The following is a 23,218-nucleotide window of genomic DNA, read 5'->3' on the forward strand; positions in this document are numbered from 1 at the left end:
TAGTAAAATGATTAGAAGGTTATATACCGTAGGGGCCATCCAGGAAAAAACTTCCCCATCACCCTCTGAAGGTTCACTGAAAAATCAACTCACCAAAGGCAGATTAATTAGAGAAAAGGTGTACAAATTTATTAATATGCACACAGGGAAAGATCATAGATTGATTACACGACCCTCAATGGAGTAGAGAAGCTTTTACCTTATAATTGAAGTTACAGAAAGAATGGGGGCTTGGATCAAAACAGGTTATGAAAAGAGAAGGAAGATGAGGCCTGGCTAGCAAAGGTGTTCCTGTTATGTAAATGAAATCTCACAAGTAGGTGGTAAAATCTATGCATGATGAGAGCGAGAGAATAGATGGTGAATGTTTCTTTCAGACCCTTAAAGATGTCCGACCCTCAGTTAATCTTTCCTAGATCCAGACAAGGGAAGGCCTCAGAGAATGCCTGGCCGCATCAATGCAGATTATCTCTACAGATGCAAATCTCCCCCACAAAAGATAGTTTTGCAGAGCTACTTCTGTTTGCAGGGCCTCTGAAGGGCCATCTCAAAAATATGTCAAAGAAATGTAGGGTCGTGTATTTTGGTTTTCTTCCGTGGAGAGCACTTGAACGCACTGGGCATCTGATAAATGGAAGAAACGTGGTCTGAGTTGGGAAAAGCTAAGGGGCCATCATGGAGTGGCATCACCTCCGGTGCAGTCTGTGGCAGAAGACTGTTTTCTGGCTCCTGCGCATGAGTGGTAAGCCAGAGCCCTCGCCCTGTGATGAGGGCCAGGAACACCTATCAGTAGGAAGAGCTTGAAGTCACTTTGGGAGCTCCTAGGTTGGGGAAAAGCAAGTAAGGCTGTTGTCACATTCCTTGGAGAACAGATTCAGTCTGGAGGCTGCTCATCAGCCGCTCTGAATTATTTTTATTGACCTTCAGCTGTTTTCGCCTGGAGGCATTTTAAAGGTGCCAGTGGGCCTTGGGCTGTTTTACAATTACAATAGCTTATTTGAATTGCTAGTTGTAGAAATGTGTGCTCGGCAGGGTCTTCGCTCTGTCATTCCCTGGCTTCTGTGGTGCTTCAGAGGTTGAGGAAACCTGATTTGGTGTCGCTTGACAAGCCCACGTGTCTGATTCAGCAGTTACCTGCCCTTCTCAGATAGACTGCAATGATTTAACCTTACATTTATTTTAACACCCTGCTCTTAAAAGGTATATAAAAAGGTCTAGAAGTTGTTCTAGATATTATGAAAAAAATCATAGTATGCTTGATTTTCTTGATCAGTGTTCATACCTTTCACATAAACGAACTTATTAAATGTTATATATAAATTTCGGTGCCACAAAAGAAAATACCACTCGAATATAAAATTTTCTTCTTAATTCTCAGCAAGTCACGTTACTTCTGTATAGAAGGGTGTGCCCTTACAGATGGAACAATGGTGAGCACATACTTGGACAAGGGAGGGGAAGGGGTTCCCATCCCTGACGCACATGGCCCCTGCTGCTGTGTCATTCCCCTATTGACTAGGGTTAGACCGCGCAGGCTAAACTAATTCCGATTGACTAATTTAAAGAGAGTGACTGGGTGAGTGCTGTGGCAGGAGTGAGGGCAGAGCAGGTTGGGGGTAATTGGAATGAGTTAGGGTGCAGCAGGTGATCAGAATGAGTCAGGGTGGGGTAGGTAATTGGAATGAGTCAGGGTGGGGTAGGTAATCGAAAAATGTTGCTTCACGAGGAAGTTAAGTTTAAAAGTAGAAGGCAAAGAATTGAACATACTGACATACTCTTTGAAAAGAAATTTGGAATTCATATCTAACATTGAATTTCAGGAACTTTTTGTTATGCCTTTTTGAAGTGATTATTAAAAACAGCAAGTTCTCCAGCATATTCCTTCAGTCAGATATGCTTTATAAGAATTATGAGGCCTGTGCAGTGGTTCACACCTGTAATTTCAACACTTAGGGTGGCTGAGGCAGGAGGATCGCTTAAGCCCAGCAGTTTGAGACCAGCCGGGGCAACATTGCAAGACCCTGTGTCTATGAAAACCAAAAAAAATAAAAAAATAAAAAATTAGCCAGGCATGATGGTGCACACCTGTAGTCCCAGCTTCTCGGGAAGCTGAGGTGGGAGGATTGCTTGAGCCTGGCAATTGGAGGCTGCAGTGAGCTGTAATCACCCTGTCTCAAAAGAAAAAAATATGTATATGAAATGTCATTTGTTTGATAGAAGTTTGAAGTCACTTGTCACAAATGTTCGTTCTTTAATTAACCCATGAAAACCCACATTAATGTATTAAGCCTTATTTGTTCCTTTTGAGCCTGGGTGTTTACTGATACCTTATTCCCATATTCATTGTCTTATTGGAATAATCAACCACAATTTTATTCTACCTCCTCTTTTCTCTTTAAGCAACCTGCGTTTTACCTAAAAGATTAAGCACTAAAAAAAAAAAAGAAAAAAATCCCCGATAATATTTGTTGAATGATGCCATCTACGTGCTAGTTTAGGACATCTGATTTTTTTTTAGGGGGGGGAGGGTGGGGGAGAAGGGGTTAATCTGCTCTGTGGATGCAGCAACAAACCAAAGTACTTGCCTTCAAGGTTTTATTCTAATGCTGGGGAAGCTTAATAAAAACTATGTGGTAAGTTATACAACCGTTAACGGACCCAAAGAAAAGTCAAGTCAAGGTTAGGAAATACTGAAGGAAGCATGCAGGTCCTATATTGCAGAGAGTGACTAGAGGAAACCCCTGGATGTGGCATGTCAACCAAGAAGAGATGACAAACCAGACTGCAATGCAGTAAAACAAGAAATTTATTGGGCTCTTAGGAATTATAATTCAGGAGACACAGATTTGGCTCTAAGCCAAATTGTGTTCCAAACCAAGTGAGGGTTTTTCAAAGGAAACTAAAGGATTACACAAGTTGTTTTGAAAGAATTATCATGGGTGGAGGCGGCCGGCTTAGCACAAGTCCACAGTTCATTTATTGTTGCTGTTGAGGAGTTGCAGCGATGGCAAAATTCAGCTGTTTTTCAGGATATCATGGTTGTGGTGGTTAGGTGCATGTCAGAGATTCAAGGCAAGGTACTGGGTTATTTTGCAAGGTTGCCAGTGGTGCAGGTAGCCGTGAGAATGGATTCTGCTTTGGAGCACTGAACTGTAGTGATGCCGTTTTGTATGTTTCACAGATAACATTTGAGCAGAGACCTAAGTGAAGTGAAGGGGCCAAGTCATGGTATCTGGGAGAGGAACATTCTAGCCATAGAGAATGTGAGGTATCATTCATTAAGATTCGAAAACTAATTCTGTGACTCTAGTGTTGCAGGAAAAAAAAATGGGGTTCTTGTCACATGACCAGGAAAGATTAGGCTCGCAGACACGTAGAAGTGTGACAACTGGAATTTATTGGGCAGAAATGAAAAAGGAAATTCGCATCAGCAAAGTGAGACAGAGTCCTGCTAACAGGCTCTCCATCTCAGGGATTAAATCCCACCTTGCCACACAGAAACGAGAGGCCAGGCTCCTCCCCGCTGCAAACAGCACAAACTTCCCAAGGCCCCACCCCCTCCTCCCAATGTGAAGATGGGCGTTATTCAGAAAGCATCATTTGGGGAAAAGGGTGGGCTTCATCCAGACCGGGAGTCTGGTTTTTCACCCCTCATGCTGTTTTAGAATTGAAGGTGAGATTTCGTCAGGGGTTGGGGGTAGGAGGGGTCCTTGGCTGCCTCCTGTCTCTATCACTGGTGTTTATATTTTTCCTGAAAAAAAGATGTAGTGAGAGTCATTTTGGGATTTGTTGCTTCCCACACGCGTTTCCGGTAACCCTTAGCTAATGATGCATGCTGTTGTGTTCTGACCTCTTTTCCAACCTCAGCCCAAGCCGTGTAAATTCTTCCTGCGCATCTAGTAATGGCTGCCAGTGAAACCGTCTCCTGGCCAAGCAGGGAAAGATACTTGTTTTTAAGTTAGACTTGAGCGACTCTGTGGCTCATCTTTTGGGTAGAAAGTTCTCCAACATCTTTTGTCTCTTCTATTGTCTACTTTTATTGTTTGCATTCATATTTGATATCTCCAATGTCAGTACAGGACTTGGGACAAAATGGAAACAATAAATATATTAATAGGAGTAAATGTGTCACACTTAGCTCTCTTCCCAGTTAAGGGTGGTATGTGCTAAGTGTTTCTGTTAAAAATGCATCAGTAGGCCGTCTGCGGTGGCGCATGCCTGTAATCCTAGCACTTTGGGAGGCCGGGGCAGGCGGATCACGAAGTCAGGAGATCCAGGCCATCCTGGCCAACATAGTGAAACCTATCTCTACTAAAATACAACAACATTAACCAGGCATGGTGGCAGGTGCCTGTAGTCCCAGCTACTGGGGAAGCTGAGGCAGGGGAATGGCTTGAACCCAGGAGATGGAGGTTGCAGTGAGCCGAGATTGCGCCACTGCACACCAGCCTGGCAACAGAGCAAGATTCCGTCTCAAAAGAAAAAAAAAATGCATCAGTAACGTTAAAGGGGTGTTCTCAAACATTGACTACCAAAAAAATTCCGAATACATGAATGAAATGTCAACCTGAAGTAACTGAAAGCATCAGAATCCAATTTTAGAGTTTATTCAAGTAAGAATCTGGGAAACATGGACTCCACAGAAACGAGGCCAGTGCTCTGAAGTAAAAACTTAAGGTCTTGCTTATATATGGGCAGAAAACAAAGAAATTTAGTAGGATTATAACTTTTTTTATGTAAGGCTGCTTTATGAGTTATAATAATTTGGTTGTTTTTCTTTTCCGTACAGCCTGTTTTTCTTCTTTACAGCTTGTTATCATTTACTTCCCAATTTAAAAGAGTTCATTTAACACTCCACCTTAGACAATGTGATAGTCATCAAGTCTTTGTGTGAGAAAAGTAAGAGGGAAATTAATCTGTAATGAAGATCAACAGTTAAGCAAGAAGGGGTCTTCCCTGGTGCCTTTTAGTCGTTTGCAACATTTTACGAAACAGTGTAGATAAGGAAAAAGGCTAATCTGTAATCAGACAGAGAAGCAAAGCTTACAGCTTCCTAGGTTACAGCTGCCTGTTAATGTGATCCAGGTCCCTTAATCACATTCCCTTAAGGCTCTAATAAAGTTGCAGCAACTTAGATTTAAATTGCTTATTTTCACAGAAGTGAGAAAAAAAGTCTTTGTGTTTTAGCATGAAAATTTGATGCATTTTCTTTAGCAGACAGTATCTTTAATTAAAAAAAAAAAATCCGAAGGACTTGCATATATTAACTCATCTAAGTCTCAGAAAAATTGTTTTGTACAGGGCGAAAGTAAAGCATAGGACTGGCTAAGTAACTTGTCCAAGGTCACTCAGGTGAAGCCAGTATCTCAAACCAGGTTCTCTGGTTCTAAAATATGTCCTCTTAAAAAATAAAACATGAAGTGTTAACTGTTGTTCTTAAGCTGTCTTGCTAAAGGATGATGGTAATTTGCAATGTTAGGAGACTTCCAAAATTGGGATCCCCATTTTGATTCCATGTCTTCCTGCTGACATACTGTACAAAAGATGAAGGTTAAAAGAAAAACCTAATTTTTTCAAAAATCCTACATTAAAGTACACCCTCATTTAAAGTGTTCTCTAACCTCTAAATCCTATTCATAAGCAGAATTAATGACCTCCTCCTCGTTTTACCTCCTGGAATCCCCACTATGATGGTCTTAGGTTAGTGCCATGCTACCATTTAGTTTATACAGTTTATCATGTTAAATTAACTTTCGTTGTTAATGTTACTGCCTTTATATGTAAATTATTTAGGGGTAGGGTTTGTGTCCTAATAATCTTATGTGCCCAGATTAACTCAACAACATTATAAAGTAATTATGGCACATTGTAGTAGATTCATGTATAGATTTTAAACCAGAGATGTTTAGATTACTTGTCCAAAAGCAGAGAAATAGTGGGCATCATGGGGTGAATAAAATCTAAGTGCCTAGCTCCCAGTTCATGATACTTTCTGCCATTTCCGAACATTTTAGGGTAAAAGTCTTGAGACCTCTTATAGGAATGGAGCCATATCCAGAATGACTATCACCCCACTAGGGGACACTTTGGATGGAAGATTCTTCCAATTCTCTCTTTGTTTTCATTTTTTATTCTCTATCAAAATATACATTGATTCCTATTATATAGAAAAAGGAAATAATTTTCTGGGAAAAGCAATAGGTGTAGGTTCTGTTAAAAGCTTCAGCCCAATTAAATTTAAAGGAGTTTAATTGAGCAATGAATGATTCATGAATCAGGCAGCCCCCAGAATCACAGCAGATTCAGAGAGATTCCAAGGACGCCTCATGGTCAGAACAAATTATAGACAAAAAAAGGGAAGTCACATACAGAAATGAGAAGTGAGGTACAGAAACAACTGGGCTGGTTACAGCTCAGCACGTACCTTGTTTGAATACAGTTTGAACACTCAGCAGTGTATGAGTGGTTGAAGTACGGCCACTGGGATTGGCCAAGACTCAGGTATTGTTACAGATGCATACTCCTAAGTTAGGTTTTCAATCTTGTCTATCTATTAAGTTAGGTTGCAGTTCATCCGCAAGGACTCGAATAAAGAAGTATAGAGCCCTTGTAAGGCCATATTTAGTTTGCTTTAACAGTTCCTCCAAGGCTGTCCTAGTTTTTTCCTTTATAAGATAGAGTTGACAAAGCATCCTTTTATAAAAGAGAAAGACTATAAAGATTAAATGATTTTTTTGTAATGTGTAAATTGCCTTCAGTGTTTTAAAGATAAGTGATTAGGAATATATAGTAGTAATAGTACTGTTTTAGTTCTACCACTCTGCTATAAACCAGGGATAATTAATACTATCACTTGCTGAATACTGGAATACTGTGTGACGCATAGCCTAGTGGTAAATTTTCCCGTGCTCAGCTTGGACTTCATTGCTTCAAGCGGTAATCTAAAAGTGCCTGAGCTGCTCTATTAATTAAGATTTAATAGCATATCTTGTGATGCCTGAGGATGTTTTGTAAAAGAAAGTTAGAAGTTAATATACAGGATTACCCTTAACTTCCCTTAATCATCTGTGAGTCTGTCATCTGTGAACTTGCTTAAATTCTTTGCACATCAATTGCAGAAAGCAGACTCCTCCCTGCGTGAGTTGTATCTTCAACTGTGTTATTGATTAGAACTTCAGAACTCCCTTCTTACCAAGGTAGCCTGTTTCTTCATGCTTTTGGATACATCCTTTAAGGATTTTGTTTTAAAGATGCTTTAAGTTGTTTAGTTCTATCACTGGGAAAATAGAACAGTCTTAAAAATGCCTTGTGCTTTTTACAGCTAGTGTAGATGATGTCTCATTTATATTAGTACAGAACTTCTGCTGAGTATATCTTTGTTTTCAAGTACATTAAAGTGCTGGATTTATTTTGGAATGCCATCATTGGGATTGCTTTATATTGTGAATATCTTTCTCCGTTAACCTCAGGAACTTCAAGATATTTTGCATTAGAACCACCTCATCCCCACATCCCTGTTTCTTGGCCTGACAGGATTTACATTGTCGACCTTCACGCCAAGACTCTTCGTGAGGCCCTGAAAAAGAATTTACTTCTCATTAATGTGTATATGGCTAATTCTCTCTCTCTACTCTGAGGAGAATAAAATGGTATTTTTGTCATTTTACATGGAACAATGGGAGAATATTTTCAAGACAACAGACAGGAAGTAAAGATTAATGTATTAAATGAAAAAATAGGCAATGCGCATACTATGTCTTTCTATCCATATTATGACTTTCTGATATTAAACATGAGGAAAAGGAAAAAAAATAGATGATCAGGGAACCCAGAGAGATGAGTGGTCAAAAACAGGACAAGATTTTGATGTAGGAACAAATACTCTGCCATTTGAATGAAATAGAAAATTGGAACAATAAAATCTTAAATACAGTCCGTTTCCAGTTTAGTTGAGAAGAAAAGTTGGAGAGTATAGCATGCAGATAGAAGCTTCTGCATGAAGCTTATACCTTTTGGTGGATTAAAAAAAACGTTTCTGGCATAAATCCGTTATTACTCTTTACTGAATATTTTATTGTTTAGAAATATTTTATACCTTCCTGTTTATGAAAGAGGGGTGATACTGTCTTTTCATTCCCCATTAAGCATTTCACTTTTACAAAAATCAGTGGTAATAACTGAAGCCAAAATATTATTCACTGTACTTTATATTTCCAAATATGTTTCTTCAAATTAGCAATACAGAGAAAATAATAACTGGTTTGTAATATTGAAGATGCAGTGATGGCTCCAATATCACCCATCTTTGGAGGAACTGCCAGTTTTTCTATTGCAGAAATGTGGTCCTCATGTGTATGTGAGTGTGACTCAGAATAACAATCGCAGCAGCTTGTTGGTTTCATTCATTTCTTAATTTCACCCATATTGGTCAGGAAGCAGCTCCCAAGCCAGAGCTGATACTCAGAGACTGTGTACTGGTACAGACCATTTACTGTGGATGTCCCTTCAATCTGACTGGAACAGTGCTTTTCCCAATAGGTCAAGGTAGCTCCTGAATCAACTCTTAAAGAATTTTTTTTTTTGAGACAGGGTCTCACTTTGTCACCCAGGATAGAATCCAGTGGCACAATCATGGCTCATTGCAGCCTCAACCTCCTGTACTGAAACAGTCCTCCTACTTCAGCCTCCCAATAGCTGGGAATATAGGCGTGCACCAGCTGTGTCCCCACCCAAATCTCATCCTGAATTGTAGTTCCCACCTGGTGGGAGGTAATTGAATTGTTGGGGGCCGTTACCCTCATGCTGTTCTCCTGATAGTGAGTGAGTTCTCCTGAGATCTGATGGCTTTATAAGAGGCTTTATAAATTACCCAGTTGTAGGCACATCTTTATTAGCAATTTGAAAATGTACTAATACACCTGACTTCTTTTTTTTTTTTTTTTGGTAGCAATGGAGTCTTGTTATATGCTGGGATTACAGGCATGAGCCACCATGCCCAGCCTCAGCTCTTAAATAATTTTAATATCACTCCTATATCCCAGATTTATCCAAGACATTGCCTCCCGAATCTGGCTTAGCTGACCTTTCCCTGTATGGAAACCAGAATAAAAGTGCCCAGTGCTATGGGGAAACAAGTGCTGCTGGTTCACAGGAGGTGGGAGGAAGGTGGTCATAGATTCCACATCTGAGAGATGGAGGTTATAACCATGGATCCCTCATAGACTTATGGGCTTTTGTTTATACATGTCAAATCTTGGAACAGTGCTTAAAACAGTATGTGTTCAGCAATCATTTACTGTGCTATTACAATCTGTAATTGTTATTAATATTAGATAATTATTCTGCAGAAATATGGAGCTGGGAGCACCTGAGGGGGCAGGCACAGAGACTGTGCCTCTGTTCTGAGATCTGTAGTCATGAGCAGGGATGCCTTTGAAGGTCCTATAGTTGAGTGAGATTAGAGAAAGTACCTGGTTATATTTCCCTCTCATCTCATCATCTCCCTTCCTGCCTTCAGCACCCACCTCACAGGAGTAGCAGACCAACCACTGCAAATAATTGTCACCTGGATATTTTCTATTTAATGTATGTTTAGAACATATTTCTTTAATTGTCCTGTACAGTAGCTTTGAAATCCTTAGATGGGTAGCTTCCTTGGGAGCATACTCTACCTTTCAGAATTGTAAATATAGTTAATAATGGGGACATAAAATATAAAACAGAGACAATAATACCTACCTGAAAAGATTGTTTGGAACACATACAATGTATAGGTATAATGTTAGCCCAACACCCAGAGTGCTGCAGTGTAGGTGCTCAGTTAATGTTAATGCCTTTCCCCTTTCCTTGCATTTTGTCTTAATGTATCATATGCCTCTATTCATGTTCTGGCCTTTTTCTCTTATCTCACCTACTGTAATAATTTCCTTACTGGTTCCCCTTGTTCCATTTTATCTCCTTGTTCTCACCCCACAATATCTCCTGCATCCTGCCCCAAATGAATTTTTCCTACATAACAAAGTTTGTGCATAAATTCTTCCCTTTTTATAAAAAGAAGGAAAGAAAAATGCAATAGAGAATCTATTTTTTGCAATGTGATGGCCTACAGATTCTGAAACTCTCCCATAATAAAACATCTAAAACTGATAGATGAAATATTTTTAAATAACTTTTATCTGAATGGATAAGCCTATAACAATGAAAGGGAAATCCTGTTAGGCCAGGAATAAAGCATGAGTACAAATGTGGGGAGGTGGCTAACCCTGGGGATGCTAAGCCTTCATGACATTTTTGGATCTAGGTGGCCTACCAGTACCAGAGATAAAATTACTCAGCATTTAGCACAGAACTACAGAGAGATGGAGAATATGGAAGAGTGAATAACTCACAAGTGGAATGAAATGAGAAGTTAGAATGGAATGTTAGGTTACAATCATGAAGACGATAGAGGAGAGACAGTATTCAAAGATATAATGTCTACAGGTTTTTCAAAATAATACACAGGAAGCTCAAAGAACAGCAATCTGTATAAATTAAAAGAAACCCATGCTTAGACATAACATTTAGACTCAGGGTAGAAATCTGTATTAGTCCGTTCTCACACTCATCTAAAGAAATACCCGAGACTGGATAATTTATAAAGTAGTTTAATTGGCTCACAGATCCACAGGCTATACAGGAAGCATGATGGTGGCATCTGCTCAGCATCTGGGAAGGCCTCAGGAAACTTAGAATTATGGTGGAAGGTAAAAGGGGAGCACCACTTCACATGGCCAGAGGAACAAGAGAAGGGGGGTGCTCCACACTTTTAAACAACCAGATCTCATGAGCACTCATTCACTATCATGAGAACAGCACCAAGGAGGTTCTCATTTAGCACCAAGGAGTGCTAAACCATTGATGAGTCATGATCCAATTACATCCGACCAGGCCCCACCTCCAACACTGGGAATTACAATTTAACATGAGATTTGGGTGGGGATACAGATCTAAACCATATCATTCCGCCCCAGGCCGCTCCCAAATATCATGTCCTTCTCACATTGCAAAATACAATCATGCCTTCCCAACGTTCTGCAAATTCTTATCTCATTCCACCATTAACTCAGAAATCCAAAGTCCAAAGTATCATCTGGGGCAAAGCTAGTTCCTTCCACCTATGAACCTGTAAAATCGAAAACAAGTTAGTTACTCCCAAGATACAATGAGGATACAGGCATTGGGAAAATATTCCCATTCCAAAAGGAATATATGGGCCAAAAAAAGGGGGCTACAGGCCCCATAGATGTCTGAAACCCAGAAGGCCAGTCATTAAATTTTAAAGGTCCAAAAAATTGTTTTTTGGCTCCATGTCTCACATCCAGGGCACACTGGTGTGAGGCGTAGGCTCCCGCAGTATTGGACGGCTCTGCCTCTGTGGCTTTGCAGGGTTCAGCCCCTGCAGCTGCGCTCACGGGATGGCATTGAGTGCCTGCGGTTTTTCCAGGCATATATGGTGAAAGCTGTCAATGGCTCTACCATTCTGGGGTCTGGAGGATGGTGGCCCTTTTCTCACAGCTCCACTAGATAGCACCCCACTTGGGACTCTGTGTGAGGGCTTAACTCCGTGTTTGCCCTCCACACTGCCCTAGTAGGGAATTCTCCATGAGGGCTCCACCACTGCAGCAGGCTTCTGCCTGTACATCCATACTTTTCATATATCCTGTGAAATCTAGGTGGAGAGTCCCAGGCCTCAGTTCTTGCCCTCTGTGTAGCCACAGGCTTAAAACCATGTGGAAGCCACCAAAGTTTATGGCCAGCTTGCTCTGTAGCAGCAGCCCAATCTATACCCAGGCCGCTTTGAGCCATGGCTAAACCTGGAGAGGCTAGGATGCAAGGAGCAATGTCCCAAGGCTTTACACGGCAGCATTGCCCTGGCTCTGGCCCATGAACCCATTCTTCCCTCCTAGGCCTCGAGAGGGGCTGCTGTGAAGCTCTCTGAAATACCTTCAAGGCCATGTCCCCATTGTCTTGGCTACTAGTACTTGGCTCCTTTTTAATTTAGGCAAATTTCTGCAGCCTGCTTGAATTCCCATTCTGAAAATAGGCCTTTTTTTTTCTACCACTTGGGCAGGCTGCAAATTTTTCAAACATTTATGCTCGGCTTCTCTTTTAAATATAAGTTCCAGTTTTAGGTCATTTCTTCGCTCACACATATGAGCATAGGGTGTTAGAAACAGCCAGGCCACATCTTGAGCACTTTTCCTGCTTAGAAATTTCTTCTGCTTGATACCCTAAGTCATCACTCTCAAGTTCAAAGTTACACAGATCCCTAGGGCAAGGGCACAGTGCAAGCCATGTTCTTTGGTAAGGCGTAACAAAAGTGACTTGTACTCCAGTTCCCAATAAGTTCCCCATTTCAATCTGAGTCCTTGTTAGCCTTGACTTTGCTATGCATATCACTGCCAGCATTTTGGTCATAACCATTCATCCAGTCTTTAGGAAGTTCCAAACTTTCACTCACCTTCCTATATTTTTCTGAGCCCTCCACCCTCTTCCAACCTCTGATTTTTATCCAGTTCGAAAGTTGCTTTCACATTTTCAGCTATCTTTATAAGCAATGCCCCACTTCACGGTACCAATTTTTTGTATTAGTCCATTTTCACGCTGCTATAAAGAAAACCTGAGACTGGGTAATTTATAAGAAAAGAGGTTTAATTGGCTCATGGGTTTGCAGGCTGCACAGGAAGCATGGTGTGGGCATCTGTTCAGCTTCTGAGAAGGTGTCAGGAAACTTACAGTCATGGCTGAAAGTGAAGGGGGAACAAGACTTCAAATGGCCAGGGAAGGAGCAAGCAAATTGGGGGAGGTGCTACACACTTTTAAACAACCAGATCTCACGAGCACTCACTTACTCACTGTCATGAGAAGGGGATGGTGCTAAACCATTCATGAGAAACTGCTCCCATGATCAATCACCTCCCACCAGGCAGCACTTCCAACACTTGGGATTACAGTTGAACATGAGATTTGGGTGGGCACACAGATCTAAACACTGTCAACATTGCAGTAATGGTGTTAGCCAAAAGATAGTGAAATAATGTCTTCATAAGAAAAAGCAATTATCAACTTGGAATTTTTAATGAAATAAGGACATTTATTATACAAAAAAAAAATAGAAGAAGGTTGACCACCAAAAGACCCTCCTCACTAAAGGAACTTCTAAAGGATAGACTTCAAGAGGTAATTGAAAATGGCCTCCAATAAACAATCTGAGGTACAGAAAGAAGTGATCAATAAAGATAAAAGTAAACATTAAACTGACAGTAGCATGTTATAGAAAAACAATGATGTCTGTTTCAATAGCATTAAAAAAAAAAAAAAAGCTAAAGTAAGGTTAGAGGCAGATTATTGGAATCAAAATCCTACAAGGCTCTTGTATTTTCAAGAAGGAAAGCAATTGATTGTCTTTGGAACTTAAGTATGCATAGTAAACCTGCAGTGAAAAGATGGGCTCACATGTAGAATGGTGTCTTTTAATCAAACTCAGTAAACACTTTCTCACGGAAGATACCTGGATATTAAAGGATATCAGCCTATTGATTCCCCACAGCCCTTGTAGTTAAAACCTGTCAGTTGCTACATTAGGTTTCCTGTCAGTAATCTTTTCACTCTTCCTCTCATCAAGTTCATTATGTGAAGTTAAAACTCTTTACGGACCTCTGTGTGTTTAATAACACACGTGCTGTGAAATCACTTTAACTCCTTCTACAGTCCTCATGATGAGGACCACTGCTTGTCATTCATTAGCATCCAGCTCATTGTGTTTTGTGTGAAGAGCCTCACCAAGGGTCCAGTGGCAACAGCGGCACTGTGTGTGTGGTTGTCAAATCAGAGCAGTTGCACCTGCTCTAGAGAGCCTTCCCAGCCCACTTTAGTGCACAGTAGTCCCTTCTTCCCCTGAATTCTGCTTTTTTGCACCTATCTGTCTCATGTAAGATGGAAGTATCAATAGTACCTTACTCTTAGCATTATGGTGTGAGTTAAATGGATTAATACGTGTCAGAGCACTTAGAGCAGTGCTTTTATAGCACACCAGCTAAATACTGTTGAATAATTGCTCCCTAGTTATCTTTTTGGGAGGATTATAGGTTGTTTCATCCATGTGTTAGATTACTAAATTGTAACTGGCCAAAGATAAGGTTAAGTTTTATACTTCTGTGGGAAATAGAAAAGTAGAGACTGCAGTGAGTGAGTACAATAAGTAAGTCAGTTACTAGGTAACTGACTTAGTGGGCATTAGTCACTCATGAGTGACTTTTAAAATCGCATTTCGCATGGAGAGCTCTTTGGAATCTCTTTCTAGTAGGCTTAGTGTAGTAATGAGAAAGAGCTGTTTAAAATTTTGTAAACGTAGTTGGATTAACTGATCTACTGCAAAAGTAGAAACGTAGATGTATAGATTTTTGAACTAAAGGGATCTCAAGATGCCAGTAAATTAGTTTTAGGGCTCGGGGAAAGCCTTTATACTTCAGTACCTATGGCTCCTCTGTTAAAAACAAAAATATTTTCTCCAGGTTCCATGCCAGCATTAGCCAGTGCTTTGCCTTCAGTTCTAGGAATTACTCACATTTTAAAATGAAGCAAACGTACAGCAGTAGAGTGACTTGTTAGGGGCTGGTGGGTGGGAGGACAGTTTTCAGACCAGGTGAGATTGTGAAGGGGCTGGAAACCAGCTGGTCTGCTTTCAGGTCAGGTGCCTCCTGCACACTATGCCACCTCGGGTCCTGCTCTGTAGCAGCACTCTCGGCCCTGGTCTCTTCTGTGTGCACAGTGCTCATGTTGGCAGTATGAGAATTTCACATCTATTGAACAATGTAGTGAATATTTATTTTATACATGATGTACAGTTATCTGTTTATATTAGTTGCTTTTTTGCTTTGTAAAGGAAATAATGGTATGCTTTTTTTTGGTTATATGTTTTTTAGTATACCTTTAAGCCTCACCTAGTGGAGACAGAAGGGATGATATTTATTATCTCCCTTGGAAACCTGCAGGGTGGATATTTTGAATCCTTTCTTGCCAGGTGGATATCTCAGTATGGTGTTGGCAGGATTGCCTGTGTTCTGTAAGTGGCTATTCACCTACTTCCAAGTCTTAAGAATTCTTGAGTATTCAGTCAAAAGAGATTTAAAGGATTTGGTTGACAATAATGTACTTTCAAATATAATCAGGTATCCAAGTTAAAGACGGACCACAGACAGCCAAGTGTTTTATACAAGAGCATAAGTAAATGGCTCTCCCTATTTCAGCAGACGTGTTTAGAAAAATGACGTTCACGCAATAACATTTTCCAGTTACAGATTTTAATTGTATTAAGAAAATAAATCCTAAACTGTTTTGCTAATCTATTGCTTTTTGCTTTAGAACAATTTGTAAGAGTTTATACAAGTCAATAGAGAAAATCTACTTTATATCTAGAAAAATATAAACAGAAGACATTTAAGGAGTTCTGAAAGAATTAATTATTTTGGATAATTTGTATGATTGTGTTTGATGTCTGCCTTGCACTATGCTAGGTTTGGTGAATTCTAAAGATGAAGGATACCTCCTATCAAGTCATTCATAGTCTAGTGAAAGAGACATTTAGACAAAAATAGTACATTACAGCAAGATCCTCAGTAGAGATATGCACAGGTTGCAGTAGGAGTAATAATAATTAAACTTGCAGTCTGGTTGAGGGAGGTATGGGAGAAATGCCAAAAGTGATCCTTTCATGTTCCGAGACTACTTTATGATTCCTAGAGTCTTTGAAGAAGCTATAAAGGCTCTGGTACATGAGCTTTTTAAGCTTTCTCTTGGATTGCTATGTATTTCCAGTATGCTTCCTGTGCTTACCGTGTCTGTAGTGAGCCATGCTACCTGGGTTTTCAGCCTTCTCCTCTTCCCAGTTGTGGGAGCATTAGCAAGTTACTGCCTTTTGTTTCAGTTTTGTAAGAAGAAAGAAATAGTACCAACCTGGTAGGAGCATTGTAATTATTAAGATCGTGTATGGAAAACATTTTAGAATGCTGCCTGGTACACCATAAGGCTCAGAAAATTTTGGTTCTTATTATTCGTTTTGGTAGCTAGGTAGAATATTGAAACACTGTCACCATGTTGATCATTTAGATTCTCTTTCTAAAGTGCTGATGTCAAATAAAATTTTACATTTTTCCCCCTTTCTAGCTCCAAGAGGAAAACGAGGATGGAAAACCTTTTATGCTGTACTGAAGGGAACAGTTCTTTACTTGCAAAAGGTAAAAGTAAAGCAGATAAAAAATCCACAAAACTCGATGAAATAATTAAACGAGGTCCAGTATATGTATATACAGTAGTTTCCCTTATCTGTGGTTTCACTTTCTGCAGTTTGTTTGCTGATGTTAAAAAATATTCAGTGGAGAATTCCAGAAATAAACGATTTTAAGTTTTAAGTTGCATGCTGTTCTCAGTAGCGTAATGAAATCTTTCTCAATCCTACTCCATCCTGACCAGATGTGAATCATCGCTTTGTCCAGCATAGCCATCCTATATACGCCCATCCTTTAGTCACTCAATAGACATCTCTGTGATGAGATCAGCTGTCCAACTATCGCAGTGTTTGTGTTCAAGTAACCCTTATTTTACTTAATAGCCCCAGAGAGCAGTGATGGTGGCATATAGTTATCGTTGTTCTATTTATTATTAGTTGTTATGTTAATCTCTTACTGTGACTAATTTATAAATTAAATTTTATCTTAGGTATGTATGTATAGGAGAAAACATAGTATACAGTCATCCCTCCATGCACACAAGGGATTGGCTCCAGGACCCCCCTTATATACCAAAGTCCCCGCAAATTCAAGTCCTGCAGTCAGCCCTGTTGAATCCACATATAAGAAAAGTTGGCTTCTGCATACTCGGGTTTCACACCCCACAAGTGCTATATTATTAGTCCTCATTTGATGGAAAACAGTCCGCGTATTAGTGGATCTGTACAGTTCAAGCCCATTCTGTTTAAGGGTCATCTATATATAGGATCGGGTACTATTCAAAATTTCAAGCGTCCACTGGGGGGTCTTAGAATGCATCCCACATGGATAGATAAGGGGAGCCTACTGTAGTACATATTCTTTATTCATCCTTCAGTAGGCACTAGGTTGTTTCCACCTTTTGGCTTTTGTGAGTAATGCCGCAATGAACATGGAGTGCAAATATCTCTTCAAGATCCTAATTTCATTTCTTGTGAATAAATACCCAGAAGTGGGACTTTGGGGTCATATGGTTCTGTTTTCAGTTTTTTGAAGAAATGCCATATGGTTTTCCAAAGCAATGTACCATTTTATACCTGAACAACAGTACATAAGGATTCCAGCTTCCCCCCATATATGTGTTGAATTTATCTGAGCTCTGTGTTCCATTCTGTTGGTCTATGCATGTGTCTGTCTTTATGCCAGAACCATATTGATTTGATATTGTAGCTTGGTAATATGTTTTGAAATCAAGAATGTGAGGCCTACAGCTTTGTTCTTCTTTTTCAGTATCATTTATGGCTTATTCAGAGATTCAGAGTCTTTTGTGATTACATACAAATTTTAGAATTTTTTTCTATTTCTGTAAAAAATTCCACTGGGATATTCACAGGGATTTTATTGAATATGTAGGTCGCTGTGGGCAGTATGGACATTTTAATAACGTTAAATCTTTGAATCTGTGAACATGGAATGTCTTTTCATTTATTTGTGTCTTCTTTAATTTCTTTCAGCAGTGTTTTATAGTTTTCAGTGTATATGTCTTTTGCCTTCTTGATCAAGTTTATTCTTAAGTATTTTTTAATACTTTTTCATGCTGTTGTAAATGGTATTATTCGTTTCTTTTTTCAGATTGTTCATTGTTAGAGTATAGAAATGGAACTGATGGTTGATTCTGTATCTTGCAACTTTGCTGAATTTATTTATTCTAATAGGTTTTGGGGGAATCTTTAGGTTTTTTACATATAAGATCATTTGAAACTGTTTCTCTTTTGAGGGTTTTTCTTATGGTGAAAGGATACTGAATTTCATCGCTTTCCTGCATCATTGAGATGTTTGTGTAATTTTTATCCTTTGATCTGTTAATGTGTTTTATCACTTTGACTGATTTTCATATGTTGAACCACCTTTACATGCCAAGGATAAATCTCACTTGGTCATTGTATATGTTCCTTTTAATGTACTGTTGAATTCAGTTTGACAGCATTATGTTTAGAGTTTTTGCATTTATGCTCATAATGGATATTGGCAAGTAGTTTTCATGTACTGTTTTCTGGTTTTGATATCAGGGTCATGCTGGCCTCATAAAATGAATTTGGAAGTGTTCCCTCCTCTTCAATTTTTTGGAATAGTTTGAGAAAGATTGGCATTAGTTGTTTAACTGTTAGGTAGAATTCACTGGTGAAGCCATCTGGTCCTAAATTTTCCTTTGTTGGGAGGGTTTTTATTACAGATTCAATCCCCTTATTATTACAGATCCGTTCAGATTTTCTACCTCTCCGTAATTCATCTTGGTAGAGTTTAGGTTTCTAGTAATTTATCCCTTTCTTCTAGGTTTCCCAATTTGTTGGTATATGATTGTTCATAATAGTTTCTTATAATCCTTTTAGTTTATGTGGCATCAATTGCAATGCCTCCTGTTTCATTTCTGATATTGTTTATTTGAGTGTTCTCTATTTTTTTCTTAGTCCAGCTAAAGGATTGTCAATTTTGTTGATCTTTTGAAAACAAATTTTTAGTTTTATTTTGTCATTTCTCTATTTCTTTTATTTCTGCTCTAATCTTTGATTAGATTTTCATTTCTCTATTTCATTTATTTCTGCTCTAATCTTTATTGTGTCTTTCCTGTGCTGACTTTGATTTTCATTTCTCTATTTCGTTTATTTCTACTCTAATCTTTATTGTTTCTTTCCTGTGCTAACTTTGCATTACTTTGTTCTTTATCTGGTGTAAAAACAGGTTGTTTATTTAAATCTTTCTCCTTTTCTAATGTTAAGTGTTTATTACCATAAACTTGCCTTTTGGTACTGCTTTTGTTTCCTTCCACAAGTTTTGGCATATTTTTTGTCCATTTTTGTTGGTGTGAAATTATTGTCCAATTTCCCTTTTGATTTTTTTTTTGACCCATTGATTGTTCAGGATCATGTTGCTTAATTTCCACATATTTGTGAACTGTCCATTTTCCTTCTGCTTTTAATTTCTACTTCCCTTTCTTTGTGATTGGAAAGTATATTTGCTATTATTTCAGTCTTCTTAAATTTGGTAAGATTTGTTTTATAACTTAGAATTTTATCTATCTCAGAGAATGTTCCCTGTGCACTTGAGAAGAATATATGTTCTCATGCTGTTGAGTGGAATGTTCTATATATGTTTGCTAGGATATTTGGTGTATTGCGTTTTAGAGGTTCTCTGTTTCTTTATTAATCTTCTGTCTAGAAGTTCTGTACATTATAGAGAGTGGGGTGTGGAAATCTCCTATTGTTAATTTCTACCTTCAATCCTGTCAATGTTTACTCTATATATTTACGTTCCTTGATGATACATGCATATGTATTAATAATTGTTACACCTGTGTGATGAATTGACTCATTATTATGTGTCATTCTTTCTCTCTTGACAGTTTTTTACTTATTTTGTATAATATAAGTATGGCTACCCCTCTGCTCTTTTCGTTACCAATTGCATGTAATATTTTTTCCATTATTTCACGTTCAGGTGTGTGTGTCTTTAAATCTAAAGGGAGTCTCTTGTAGACAGCATATACTTGGGTTTCTCTCTCCCCCTCTCCCTCTCTCTCCCCCTCTCCCTCCCTCCCTCCCTCTCCCTCCCTCCCTCTCCCCCCGTCTCTGTGTCTCTGTCTCTGTCTCTCTCTCTCTCTCTCAATACATTCAGCCACACTCCCAGCTTTGATTGGGAGTTTAATCCATTCGTATTTAAAGTAATTATCGATAGAGAAAGACTTACTCTTGCTATTTTGCTATTTATTTTCTGTCTTGTCACTTTTTTACTTTACTCTTATTAGTATTCCTTTTTTTTGTAATAACATTTCTTTATTTATTTCTCATTTTCTTTTGTGTATCTTTTAGGGGTTTTTTTGTTTGTTTGTTTGTTTGCTTACCGTGGGGCTTACATAAAACAGTTATAATGATCTATTTTAAGCTGATAATGATTTCAGGTCATATGCCAAAACTATACTTTTACTCCCTCACAAATTATATCCTTTTGTATTCTGTTCCCACTAATGTATATTTATAGGTAAAGTATTTTAATACTTTTTTTTACATTTCTATACCAGAGTTAAAAGTCATTTACACACCACTATTACAATATTAAAGTACTGAATATTTTTCCTACATATGCTCAGCACTTTGTATCAGTGATTGCTGCATTTGAATTCAACCAACCTGAGATTGAAATATTGAGAAAAAAAAGTTCCACAAAGTTTCAAAAAACAAAACTTGAATTTTCTATGTGCTGAGTACTATGTTGAATCTATGCCAATGAAATGATGTGTAGGGCTTTTATTAGGTATCATGAGTAATCTAGAGATGATTTAAAGTGTACAGAAGGATATACATAGGATATATGCAAATACTCTGTCATGTTATGTAAGCAACTTGAGCATCCATGGATTTTGGTGTCCATCAGGGGTCCTAGAACAAATCTCCCACGGATACCAAGTCCTATCTCTGTTTACTTTTGCCACTGAGCTTTATACTTTCATGTTTCTGTTTAGCATTCTTTCATTTCATGTTGAACTCCCTTTAGCATTTCTTGTAAGGCAAGTCCAGCATTGATGAACTCTGTCAACTTTCGTTTGCCTAAGAAAATAATATCTTTCTTTCTTTTATATATACATATATTTTATATATATATATATTTTACTTTAAGTTCTAGGGTACATATGCACAATGTGCAGGTTTGTTACATATGCATATATGTGCCATGTTAGTGTGCTGCACCCATTAACTCGTCATTTACATTAGGTATATCTCTTAGTGCTATCCCTCCCCCCTCCCCCCACCCCACAACAGGCCCCGGTGTGTGATGTTCCCCTTCCTGGGTCCAAGTGTTCTCATTGTTCAATTCCCACCTATGAGTGAGAACGTGCGGTGTTTGGTTTTTTGTCCTTGCGATAGTTTGCTGAGAATGATGGTTTCCATTTTCATCCATGTCCCTACAAAGGACGTGAACTCATCCTTTTTTTATGGCTGCATAGTATTCCATGGTGTATATGTGCCACATTTTCTTAATCCAGTCTATCATTGATGGACATTTGGGTTGGTTCCAAGTCTTTGCTATTGTGAATAGTGCCACAGTAAACATACGTGTGCATGTGTCTTTATAGCAGCATGATTTATAGTCCTTTGGTTATATACCCAGTAATGGGATGGCTGGGTCAAATGGTATTTCTAGTTCGAGATCCCTGAGGAATCGCCACACTGACTCCCACAATGGTTGAACTAGTTTACAGTCCCACCAACAGTGTAAAAGTGTTCCTATTTCTCCACATCCTCTCCAGCACCTGTTGTTTCCTGACTTTTTAATGATCATCATTCTAACTGGTGTGAGATGGTATCTCATTGTGGTTTTGATTTTCATTTCTCTGATGGCCAGTGATGATGAGCATTTTTTCATGTGTCTGTTGGCTGCAGAAATGTCTTCTTCTGAGAAGTGTGTGTTCATATCCTTCACCCACTTTTTGATGGGATTGTTTGTTTTTCTTGTAAATTTATTTGAGTTCTTTGTAGATTCTGGATATTAGCCCTTTGTCAGTTGAGTAGATTGCAAAAATTTTCTCCCATTCTGTAGGTTGCCAGTTCACTCTGATGGTAGTTTCGTTTGCTGTGCAGAAGCTCTTTAGTTTAATGAGATCCCATTTGTCAATTTTGGCTGTTGTTGCCATTGCTTTTGGTGTTTTAGACATGAAGTCTTTGCCCATGCCTATGTCCTGAATGGTATTGCCTAGGTTTTCTTCTAGGGTTTTTATGGTTTTAGGTCTAACATTTAAGTCTTTAATCCATCTTGAATTAATTTTTGTCTAAGGTGTAAGGAGGGGATCCAGTTTCAGCTTTCTACATATAGCTAGCCAGTTTTCGCAGCACCATTTGTTAAATAGGGAATCCTTTCCCCATTTCTTGTTTTTGTCAGGTTTGTCAAAAATCAGATAGTTGTAGATGTGTAGTATTATTTCTGAGGGCTCTGTTCTGTTCCATTGGTCTATATATCTTTCATTTTTAAAGGGTAGTTTTGCTGGATGTAATATGCTTATGTGGCAAGTGTTTTTTTGTTTGTTTGTTTGTTTTGAGCACCTTGAACATATCATCACAGTCACTTCTGGCCCTGGATCATTTATGCTGAGAACTCCACAAACAAATCACTTTTCTTTTGCTACTTTCAGAGTCCTCTCTTTTTCTTTGACTTTTTATAATTTTGTCATTGGTCCCAATGTAATTTATTTCCATTAATCCTCATTGTCATTAGGCTTCTAGAATCTAGATGTCTGTTTCCTTCCTCAGGTTTCAAAAGTGTTCTGTAAATAAGCTTTGTGCCCTCTTTCTTCTTTCTGCTCTTTCTTGGATTTCCATAATGTGTTGGTCTGCATAATGGTATGTACCATTAATGCCTAAGGCTCTCTTAGCTCTTTTTCATTCTTATTTATCTGTGTTCTCTGAGTGGATAATTTCAAATGGCCTCTCTTCAAGTTTGCTCATTCTTTCTTCTTTGTTTTCTGCTTTTGAGCTTCTCATCTGAATTTTTCAGTTCAGTTATTGTATTCTTCAGCTTGAAAATATCTATTTAGTTCCCTTAAATATTTTCTCTTTGTTGATATTCTCATTTGGTTTATTAATCTTTTTTTAGCTTGTTGAGCATCTTTACAATGTTTATGCAGGTAATTCATATACTTTTGTTTCTTTAGGGTCGATTTCTGGAAATTCATTTTGTTCCATTGAACCGTGTTTTCCTGTTTCTTCTGTCTCTTGTAGCTGTATTGGGATGTGCACATTTGAAGAATCAGCCACCTCTTCCAGTATAAAGACTGGCTTGCTAGAGCAGAAGCCCCTCACCGGTCATCTTTGCTAGAGATTTTAGGGAACTCTGAATCCTTTTTCAGGAGCCCATAATCCTTGCACCCTCTGATGTCTGTCTGCAACACTGCAAGTTATCTGATTTTAGAGCAGGAAGCTACC

General features: G+C 38.7%; 1 protein-coding gene across 11 annotated transcripts in view; it reads left to right on the forward strand.

Annotated features, from left to right (window-relative positions):
- The window catches only part of PSD3 (pleckstrin and Sec7 domain containing 3), a 575,483-nt gene that overhangs the window by 490,370 nt on the left and 61,895 nt on the right, over window positions 1-23,218 (forward strand). For all 11 annotated transcript variants that reach the window (XM_058443514.1, XM_058443503.1, XM_058443504.1 and 8 more), the window contains one exon: window positions 16,207-16,277. In XM_058443514.1, coding sequence (XP_058299497.1) covers window positions 16,207-16,277 — 71 coding nt within the window. The remainder of the gene's footprint in view (window positions 1-16,206; window positions 16,278-23,218) is intronic.

Source organism: Hylobates moloch, unplaced genomic scaffold, assembly GCF_009828535.3.
Source record: "Hylobates moloch isolate HMO894 unplaced genomic scaffold, HMol_V3 SCAFFOLD_8, whole genome shotgun sequence".
Lineage (NCBI taxonomy): Eukaryota > Metazoa > Chordata > Mammalia > Primates > Hylobatidae > Hylobates > Hylobates moloch.